The sequence below is a fragment of the Hibiscus syriacus genome, unplaced genomic scaffold (genome assembly GCF_006381635.1).
Source record: "Hibiscus syriacus cultivar Baekdansim isolate YM2019G1 unplaced genomic scaffold, ASM638163v2 tig00110318_pilon, whole genome shotgun sequence".
Classification (NCBI taxonomy): Eukaryota; Viridiplantae; Streptophyta; class Magnoliopsida; order Malvales; family Malvaceae; genus Hibiscus; species Hibiscus syriacus.
The window spans coordinates 666,266-677,636 of record NW_024062677.1 but is presented as its reverse complement, the minus strand read 5'-3'; the positions used below and the strand labels follow the sequence as shown (position 1 = coordinate 677,636).

The 11,371-nt window shown below is 33.8% G+C and overlaps 1 protein-coding gene and 1 pseudogene across 1 annotated transcript; one reads left to right on the top strand and one right to left on the bottom strand.

Moving 5' to 3' along the window:
* Positions 1-2,527: 2,527 nt before the first annotated feature.
* Positions 2,528-4,239, top strand: LOC120117066 (annotated as a pseudogene).
* Positions 4,240-5,176: 937 nt separating this feature from the next.
* LOC120117065 (DNA-3-methyladenine glycosylase 1-like) lies at positions 5,177-9,262 on the bottom strand. The gene is given in 6 exon segments (XM_039137403.1): positions 5,177-5,835; positions 6,065-6,206; positions 6,290-6,373; positions 6,474-6,531; positions 8,428-8,654; positions 8,656-9,262. Coding segments are annotated over 6 exon segments (999 nt in total). The 5' UTR covers positions 8,805-9,262; the 3' UTR covers positions 5,177-5,496.
* Between the last annotated feature and the right edge of the window lie 2,109 nt (positions 9,263-11,371).

The window sequence follows — 11,371 nt, the reverse complement described above, 5'->3', positions numbered from 1 at the left end:
GCATCTTTATTTTATTCAAGTTTTTTAGATTTGTTTTTAACTTTTTACTTGTATGATCATTATAAGATCTTAAGTGACTAATTTCATATCCATGATTATAGAAAATGTTTTAATTACGTATTTAATTTTACACTTATAATTATAAATTGTCATTATAATTTTAGATTTTTTAATAAATCTTGTGATTTTTATTTGCTTAAAAACTAATATGAATTTAACATATTTAAATGTTCAATGTTCATCAATTTGAGGGAAGAGGAAATGAATTATATTCCAATCATTGTATAAAAATATCGTTAGTACCCTAAAAATTTCGGTTTTCTATCTTCACATATATATATATATATATGGGCTAAGATTCACTTATATAATTTTTTTTAATTTTATACAAATTTAGAAACGTTTGACGAGTGAAAATATATGTTTAAAATTAACAGTAGGAAATGAAAAATAGTTTTATATATATATATATTATATGTGTGTGTTAAATTCAAAAAATCAAATTATTTAAATATGTTTAATTTGATATAATTTTTTATATTAATTTTTTATTTATTAATCTAGGGTAAGTACAAAATAATATATATTTTAAGATAACTCTCAACTATTTGATATTAAATGCTCACATCTTTAGCAGTTTGTGACCCAATACCTCAATGAATAATAACAATTCTTTTACTACCGATGTTGATTGGTTCATGCGATTGAAAAACTTTTGAATAGATAAAAAATGTAATTTAATAATAAAATATCCTTAATTTTTTTTAGTTTTGAACACACGTACTTCAGATCTAGACCGTTTATTTGAAAATTAGAATGATTGTCCTCAACCAACGAGACTAACCCTGGGATTGAAATGCAATTTATCAAGTTAAATGCATATATTTATTAATGGCTTACTATATTTTATTGATTATTTAAAAGATTATTAGTATTTTAATATCTTATCCAATCTATTGACCAGTGCCCATCCTTTTTGGCAATGATCAAAGCCAATAGTTTCTAAAAGTTTATATGTTGTAATTTAGTTACTTTTGTCTTTATATTCTTTTACGATCTTTATTTAAATAATAATAATAAAATTTGTAAAGTCAGAATTTATTACTAGTTGATATACTATGTATAAATTGTAGACTTAATTCATATATTTTAGTTGTATATAGTGGACGCTTATACTACCGTACATCGTCGTTTATCGATCATTGTTTGCCAACATTAGAAATTAATAAAAATATAATATTTCCAAATGCACTTTCTCTGTTGAATATGAGTCTAACAACCTTTTCCTATAAAAACCAGTCCATATTAGTTAATCTATTGGAAAAAATGATTTTTACCTCCTATGTTCATGGTTGATCACCCATCAATCATTTCTGTTTTGAGATACGCGATTCATCTCGTTAAGATTTAACTTATCGTATGTGTTTTCCAATAAAATTTTTAGTTGTCACGATTCACTAAAAATACAAATATAAGATTTTAGTTTCTGTTTCATTTTTTCAACTTTCTTTCAATAATATTTAAAATTTTCGTTGTAAGTTCTTGTTTTTTTTTTCCATTATAAATCCTATCCTCAGCGTAGAGGGCTAGGATGATTTAAAAAAATAATAAAGAATCGATAATTAGAGAGATAGTAATCGATTAAATATTTAGAGATATGATAGTAAAAGGATTCATAAAATTTGAGATAAATGATTATTGAGATCTAAGAGTTCGATTGAATTCAGATAGTTAAATTCAGACTTAAGTTCATTAGAATTTTGATTAAGTTTTATAAATTGACTTTGTAGGTAAATGTTAGACTTCTGATTTTAAAATTTTACGAATCAACTTAAACAATTGGACTTATAGTGTAATTGCCCCATCTAAAGTTATATCTCAAACAATACTTAGCATAAAATCTGACCCCAAAAGATTACTCTAAAAAAAAGAGGGATTAGGTTTAATGATTTCTTCAATATCTCAAGTTATTTTTATTTAACTTGTTAAATTTATAATTATATTAATTAAAAAATAAACATTAACTTATAATTATTTTTAAAATTGTAAAAATTAAAGAATTATGTTTGTTTTAAGAGGTTTCATCTACTCATTACGGAAACATAAAGGACCTCAACCATTTTTGTAATATTAATCAATAAGAAAATAAGAAAAATAGGGCTAATAGAGAAAGACGATATTGTTCAGGAGAGATTGGTCAACAGCCAACTTCTTTTTTGTCCAGAAACAGTATGTAATGAATAGAAGAGCTCCCAGTTTCATTTACATTATGGTGTGCTTGACTTCGACAAAAATCAAACCTAACCGACAAATAATCCAATCTAATTTTCTTTTTGGAAATAAGTTTTGTTTTGTTACCACTTATGAGCACATTCTTCATGTTTCGACCACTATGTAAATATATAAATAAACCCTCCCTCCTTCATTCATAACACGCAACCTTCCTCCTCGCCTGTTTGTTTAATCTTTCATTTCCTACAGGTTTCCTCAGCTTTTATTTCTCATGTTGTAATATAATTTTATGTATAGCTTCTGGGTTTCATTCGTTTGAGCCAACTGGGAGAACTTCAGCTCAAGGTTTTCAATAGCATATACTATTTTCTTCTTATTCTTCTTTGGTCGTTTTGACGAAATTTCCAGGTATTTTGTGGCTAAGTTCCATCTGGGTCTTTGTTAAAAGATTGAAAAGAGGTAGTTTTGTTGAGACAAAAAGCTATGGATTCTTCTTGGGTGGGTACTTCATTGGATCTTAATCCTTCTTCAGCTAGGCCCCTAAGACTTGAAACTGCGGTACATCAAAATTTGTTCGAATTTTTCTTCTTCATGTTTTAATTGAGTTTCTTAAACTGAAAATCTGTTATCTTATGTTTCAGAAGAAGGAACCAAATGGCAACTTAATTGTGTTTGGAAAGAAACTTTCTGTGAAAGAAGAGGTAAGTTCTATGTATATTATTTTATGGAAAATTTTCAAGCAACAAAAATGAATCTGGAGATTCGACTTGATTTTCTGGGAACATGTGATGCTGTTCTTATTTTGCAGACTGGTTCTTTAGTGGAAGAATTGAACCGTCTAAATGAAGAAAACAAGAAGCTGACAGAGACGTTAACAGCAATGTGTGAGAGCTACAATGCTCTGAAAAGCCAGGTGATGGATTTAAGGAGCAAAACCCCAGAAAAAGAGCTTAGCCATTCAAAGAAGAGAAAATCTGAAAACAGCAACAACAATGATAATATTTACAACTTGGGCAACTCAGAGAGCAGCTCAACTGATGAAGATTCATGCAAGAAACCCAGAGAAGAAATTATAAATGCCAAAGTCTCCAGAGTTTATGTCAGGACTGAAACATCTGATACAGGCCTGGTAAGATATTTCACATATAGTGTAAACTCCACTGGATTCTAAGTAGTTCAAATTTACTTAATTTCTTATGCAATTTTATTTAAACGAATTCAGATTGTTAAGGATGGATACCAATGAAGGAAATATGGGCAGAAAGTCACCAGGGATAATCCTTCCCCGAGAGCTTACTTCAAGTGTTCTTTTGCTCCAAGCTGCCCTGTTAAAAAGAAGGCAAGCCTGCCTCTCATAATTTTCTCATTACATTGCAGTTTGAAGAATGAAAACTCGGTGACAAATTGGAGCAGAAAATGATAAAATTTTGATTTTTTGTTGTTGTTGTTGATGTTTACAGGTTCAAAGAAGTGCAGATGATGTATCAGTTATGATTGCAACATATGAGGGTGAACACAACCATCTACCCCCTTCTCAAATGGAACCAACATTGGGTTCAAGCCATGGTTCAGCCTCATTGAACCCATCGGGACCAACCATGAGTCTAGGGCTCACAAAATCTAAGCCCAGTGGTAGTGGTGAAGCTAGGAAGTGCAGTTCCAGTAAGGCAGAAATGGATTCACCACAAGCCAGACAATATTTGGTGGAACAGATGGCAACTTCTTTGACTAAAGATCCCAATTTCACAGCAGCATTGGCAGCAGCCATTTCCGGAAGAATGTTTTCAGCAAAGTCCAATTGAAGAAAAAAAAGGGATGGGATATCTCAAAGTATAGGATCAAACTAGAGTTTTTCTTTTCATTTCTCTTTTAGGATTTTTATAGTATATATAGCTGGGAGAATATATACCAGCCGACTCATGATTTTGTGAACTATAAGTAATTGTTACCAACTTAGAATGTTGTAAAAATACAGCATTACAAAAGAATCGGGGAAACCAAAGGAAACTGGAACAGAATATGGAATCTGTTCAAGAGCTTCTTGTAAATATTCTTTTCATTTGATTATAAACATCAGCTTCTTGTAAATACTGTCGTAGACTTGTAAAAATAGTAAGTTTGAGTGCACTAAGAAACGCAAATTTCTAGTGTGAATGTTAATTAGTTAAGGATTTGGGAGTTAAGATATAATCTCTTCGGGTTTGAGGGTTAGAGAAGATTAGAATTCTAAAAAGGAAAGATAATAGTATGTTTTTCATCTGAAGATCCTTGGCCTCGCACAGTAATGATGCTTTAGTGTATATAACGAGCTTCTTCATCTTCACTATTCTTTAAAACCATTCATAAAATTATAAAATTTTCTCTTGATTTGATAAAATTTTAATAAGATTATCCTATTACTAGTACATCATAGGTTTGATCTACGCAGAAAATCCTGATTATTGAAGCCTATAAATATGTAAAAGTTATATTATTATTTTAAAGATATTATAATCCTTTTTATAAAATAAAAGTGTTTAATATAAATCGGAAACAGTAAAAAGCAAGTAAAATGAGTAGTTAAGTCGCAATGAAGAAGGAAAAAAAAAAGGAGGGGAATTCAAAGTTGTGTTGTAAAAAGACAAAAAAGATAAAGAAAAGCCATCGACGACCGCAAGGAGTAGGCTACAAGTCTCCGTTCCAAGAGTGTGCGCCACCACATGCAAACGTCCCAATTCCGTACGTGATTATTTAGTCTTGCGCCCGATGACAAGGCCATGAAAGCCAGCTGGTGACTAACATTGCCGTAGCTAGCCAGTCAAGTAAAATACTGAAAATATAATATAAAAAAAAGAACATGAAAACGAAATAAGCACGAATTAAGAGTCTATTAAATATAAAATTATTAAGGAGCATTGGTATTAACTGTGAGTCCATATTCCAAAAAACGTTTGGTTTACCTTGTCCCACCCTGGATTCCATTGCCAAGATTTTCAAACTGAAAATATTCTCGGCCGCCTCACCTGATATGACATTTCAATTCATACAAGTATTCTTCAAACAAGTTGTGGCATTTTCTATTTGATTGAAAAAGTTTCTTAAAATAAACATTCCTCACCGTATACATAGACATTTATAACAAATGCGACATCTTTCTCCCTGGTTCTACATAACGAAACAATTTGTACACAACAGCAATCATCATCCACCATATTTCCAAATGGTGTGAAAACACTCGATCAATGTAACAAAACAAAACATACAAGCTCTCAACCAAAACCCAAATCATATGTCCAGGGCACTTGTCTCCTCAAGTTTTCTAGTTTCGTCATTTGCTTCTTCATCGTTATTGACTTCCCCCCTTGATTCCACCCCTGTTATGCATTCCTGAAACCGAAAGCAACTCATAAGATGGTCATTAGTCAATCCAGCCACTTGCATGAATGAATATACAACTGTCGGCCCCACGCTTCGGAATCCTCTTCTGATAAGGTCTTTGCTTATCGCCTCTGCTTTTGAACTCTTGACTGGAACCTGGCGAGGGTACCGGAATTGACCAACTATTGGCTTGTGGTTCACGAAGCTCCAAATGTACTTGTCAAATGACCCAAACTCATCTGTTACCTGCATATAACAGAAATCAGCTGTGAATCACTTTAAACTTTTTGCGTTGTAAATGAGTCGGAGCTATTTATAATTGATGGGTTTTTTTTCACCATAATATATGCTAGCCAGGGTTTTCTTTGCTAAACACCAGTGATTCAAACAACACTTTAATAGTTTGCATATTACTTCCGCAATAAGAAAGTAGAGATTAACAAATCAGTAATGACTAATGAAAATAAGTCCTTGCCATGCATATTTGGCGTGCATTTTCAATGATGGCTCGAATCTTGAGTTCTGATAGCAGAGAGGTAGCAGGGCTTCCAGGGGTGCCTATCTTTTTCTCACTTAGTTTGGAAACAGCCCTCGGATCAAACTCCAGAAAGGTTTCTCTGCATACGAATAAAGTCAACATCAGCTTCAGTCACAGATGAAAACCCACCAAAAAAAATGTAACATAGAATATCACCAATACCTAAACATGTGTCTTTTGCTAAGGATGGTAGGCCATGTCAGTTCAGCCAAAGCACCAGATAAGCTGAGCAATTCAAACAATTTCCTGCATTTACAAAATAAACAGGCCAAGTTAACATCTAAATTTCATGCATGAATTGGGGGGAAAAGTAACGCCAGATGACACGTGCAACCAGATTACATACTTGTCATCATGAATTGGAACTCCCCATTCTTCATCGTGGAAAGCAACATAACAAAGATCTTTCAAAGTGCAAAAAGCAGTTAGTACTTGAAAATGTTTATAAGATGGTAAAAGTGACTTGAAAAACACACTAAAAGTGAATGGAACATGAACATCAGTAGAAGCCTTAGTAGTATAGGATTTTCTTGGGGAAAGTGAGTCCCAAAAGCCTAAGAACTGCAAAGGAGAGAACTATAGCCGAAGTAAGGACTTAGGAGCAACAAAACAAACTTATGAAAGGGGAGAACATATTAAGTAGCTGGAAATTGTAAAAACGAGTGCAATTCGACATAATTGAAATCAGCCTTAAGCCTAGCTACCAAAATTCTTTTCTCTATTTTACCCTATCACTGAGTTCAAAACCCAGTTACCATATTTTGCATATGAAACACTTGGTAATTGTGCTTAACATTTTGCCCTTTTTGTCACTTAATCTGAAGATAAGCCTTCCTATCCACTGGATCCATACACAAGATTGCCCTGCCATCTTTGGGGTCCTTTTCCTTTATGAAGAAAAATCATAGAATTTGTATTCAAGATAAAATAAATCTGAAATTGCCAAGATAATTGATAACTTTGATCAATCTTTCTCAAATTTTCACTTAATTTCAACCCAATAATCCCTTCCCTCTGAACATCTCTAGTGAAGTTAGTCTTAAGAAGAAGAATATTATTCCATCTCAACCTGGGGCACAGCCCAAAGAGTTCATGCACCCAATTAATTGTTGGAAGCACAGCAGGTTTGGGGTTCAAATACTAGCTCCTGCAACCCCTCCCCAATGCCCAATAGTATATTTTTCTAAAAAAAAGTTCAATCCATCTGAAATTCTATGTGACTCTTGATTAACAGCTCTACATTAGCTTACAAAAACAATAATAACATTTCCTTTATAAATTATATTCATAGCCTTCCTAACATAATTATTTCAATCTGAAATTACAAACTTCAAGATGTGAAAGAACTTAGTGTATAGGGAAAGCAAGCAGCCACTAAGTGACTAAAGCAAATCTTTATTCCCTCATTAATTGTAAAGAATGTACCATAAATCTATTAGAAAGCTATTCACATATTACCAACCATTTACTTCCAGCATATGCGCACCAGTTACCATTTGATGCAGATACTGTAAGAGATTAAGAGTTAAGAACAAGAGCAAATTGACTTCTAACCTAAGGGAATAAAAAGCTACACCTTTCCTAGAAGATAAAATCTTCTGTATAGGTGCCTTAAGTATATAGAATGCGATCCAGTACAATTTGCTTGCATTCCCAACAGAAAGGAAAACAGCTTTCTTATGTAGCTTTGTAAGTACTCAAGAGTAAAAATCTTCTCCAACGGCAGAAATTTTGTTCATATTTGAATACCCTCTAAAATAAGTGCCAAAATCAGCATCGATTCGATACCAAACTTGTTCACTAACCAACAAGCAATCTCTTTTCAACAACTACTATAAACGACACAAAAAGCTGTGTTACTTGCTAACTACCTAAGCACTAACCATGCATATATCTTCAATAAACCTGATGATGCCATCTTATAAAAAGTTGTTTATATTTAAGTTTAAAACTTTTAATGATGTACTGTAATCTGATTCACTGATTGTGAATAGGCATATAGAAAAACACCGCATCAAAATATAACTCAAAAGAAGACTTGACTGGCAGTGTAGCTTGCGTCATGTTGTTTCTCCCTTCCTATATGTGAATATTGAACTCAAACCAACGTAAAGGAGTTACTACATAGGCAAAATATCTCTTTCAGCAGATTGCCTCCAGATTTGTCGAGATGTCTGAATTTGATTAACCTATCTTAATATAATCTACTCCAAAATCCAAAGCATAAAAGATATAAGAATAACACCGTCATTACCAATAATCTCAACTTAAAGAACACCAGAAAGTATTTAAAAACATACCTGAATTGGGTGTTACCCACCCACACCTTTTCTTTTTTACCAAGCAACCGTCTTCCCCTGAATCCACCACCGTAACCTCACTCTCCCCTTTCGATTCACTTTGCTTCCTTCTCACTCCAACTCCAACTCCCCGCCGGCCTCCTCTGCCAGTCTTCCCACTGGAAGACGACCCTGCCGATGAAGACGATGCTCCTCCGTCCGACAAACACGACAAACTCATTGACAAAAGTTCCCACCTTCCTTTCCTGCTGCCTCAAAATTGATGCAGTCAAAGTCAACGGTTGAGAAGCCGCCATTGGTTCCTTCTGTAGACCTAACAGTTCTTTATCCTTCTCTCCGTCTTTTCCCTCAGACAATTGCTGAACTGGTTTTTCCATTTTTTTGGCCGATTTCGGTTCCAGTTTTACCAGTACCTTGTTCCCGCCTCGCTTCCATTTTCGTCGCAATGTTAGCCGACCTTACCCTCTGTGGTCCCGACATTTTCTAATCCTCCCAAATTGCCCTGCAAAACCTTCTAATTTGAAGTTTTCCGGACTAAACAGTGAGCTCCGAATCAGTAATTGAAGTTGTAATGGAGTGAATAAGGAAGGTTTTGAATTGTAGGGCTGAGGTGAGAGAGTGTGAGCGGAGATTCGGAGAACAAAGCCGGGAAGACAGTTCGTGTGATTAGAGAAATTATGTAAATGAAAAATACTGCAACTGGGTCAATTGCTGTTTTCGAGAATGGTGTTGTTTAGGTGGTGAGAAAGTGTGAGAAAATGAGATGAGAAAACCAGAAAATGAAACCAAAAAATTTCTTTCGATGGAATCGGGTTTTCGGTGGCCAGGGGTAGTTTCGGGTATTGGTGACAAAAAGGAAAAAAATCAAAATAAGTGTTTTTGCCCTTTCTTTGAAAAGGTTGTTTTGTCTTATAGTATATATTATTTTTTAGTTCTACAGGTACAAAGGTTTTTTTTAAATGTTAAGTTTATTTACAAATACTCATTTAAATGTCAAATTTTTTATATATTAATGATGAACTATATTTTGATATAACAAATAAGGTAAAATATTTTTTGGATTTGAATTGAATTTATTCAAAGTTTTCAAAAATAATTCAAAGTCCATCTAACTTGAAATTGAGCACAAAACAATTTTCTGGACAAGCAGTATCGATAATGTTCTTACAGTATCGATACCTCATGAACAATACCGATAAAGTTCATATGGTACCGATACCAAGGTAAGAGAAGTATCGATACTATCAACATTGCTCAAATTTTGAAATCCAAAAATGGTACTGATACCCAAAGGAATACCAATATTACTTTACATAGTAGTATCGATACCATCAGGCCCTAACAGCTAGTAACGACTAGTTGATTTAAAAATAACAAAGGTAGTACTGATACTCCCTTTAGGAGTACCGATACCCTCTGCACTGTCATTTTATTTTGCAGAGATTTCATCCCCAAATGGCTATAAATCATCCCCGACGACTACAAACGGCCACAACTTCATTCCAACATATAAATACAAGTTCAAAACACTTGAAGAAGGGTTAGAACACCCATTCAAGCATTCAAACACAAGAGAAGAGTTTTCCAATTTAATTTTATTTCTCTTGTAAATATTAGTGTTTTAGTAAGCTTTAATTTGTAAACACCTACCTTGTAAGCGTTTTCTTGTTTACAATATATTTTCTTTTGTAAAAAGGGGTTTGGTTCTAGTTTAGTCAAGTGAAAAACTAAGGAGTGTAATAGTTATCACTTGATCATTTAAAAAGAAAAAACAAATTAGTGAATTTATTAGAAAATCCTTAGTGATGAGCTAAGATAGTGGAGGTAGACTTGGTTGATAAGTCGAACCACTATAAATCCTTATGTCAAATTTCTCTATCTTTTACTCTCCTTACTCCCTGGTCAAATTATTACCAATTCACCCCTTGTAACTTTTCGGTTTTCAATTCGTGCTTTCGCAAATCCCAACAATTGGTATCAGAGTTTGACTCGTTAGAAGACTCCACATCCTTGAGACAACCTTCGAAGAATCTCTACCGATTCTCGACGTAACTGACAAAGAGAGGCTTCAACTTCTGGTGCTTATTACATGAAAGATTCTCAACCGATCAACAAGCCACCCTACTTCAATGGAGCAAATTATGCCTATTGGAAGAATAGGATGATACTCTTCATTCAAGCCAATGATCTAGGAGCTTAGAACTCAATCATGAAGGGTTACTCCACTCCACCCGGTGAGATGGACGATTGAAGTGATATAGAAAAGAAAAAGTTCTAGCTCAATGCTATGGCTATGCACATTCTTTTTTGTGCATTAGGCCCAGATGAAAATGTAAGAGTCTCCTCTTGTTCCAATGGCAAGGAGATATTGGATAAGCTCCAAGTCACTCATGAAGGAACCGATGAAATGAGGGAAACCAAGATAAGCCTTCTCAACCATAGCTACGAGAATTTTAAGATGAAACCCGATGAAGACATCAAAGCTATGACATATATATTTTTTGTGATTGTCAACGATCTAAAGGGATTTGGAGAAGTAATCCTTAATAAGAAGCTTATGAGGAAGATGATCTACTCTCTTTCAAAGTCTTGGCAATCAAAGAAGACAACAATTATCGAAGTTATAAACCTACATTCTCTTACTCTCGATGAGCTTATTGGTTCTCTTCTTACTCATGAGTTGATGGTGAAGGAAGAGGAAGATGATGAAGAAAAGAATGACAAGAAGAATGAAGAAAAGAAGAAGAAAATAGGCATTGCCTTCAAGTCCACCAATGAGAGCTATCAAGATTCAAATGAAGAGATGAATGAAGACGATGATGAAGAAGAAGAGATGGCCAAGCTCTTCAAAAAGTTCGAGAGATTCATGTCTTCCAAGGAAGTGAAGCATGAATCGACCAAGAACAAGAGTCCCCCGGTGTGCTTTAATTGTTAAAGAATGGGC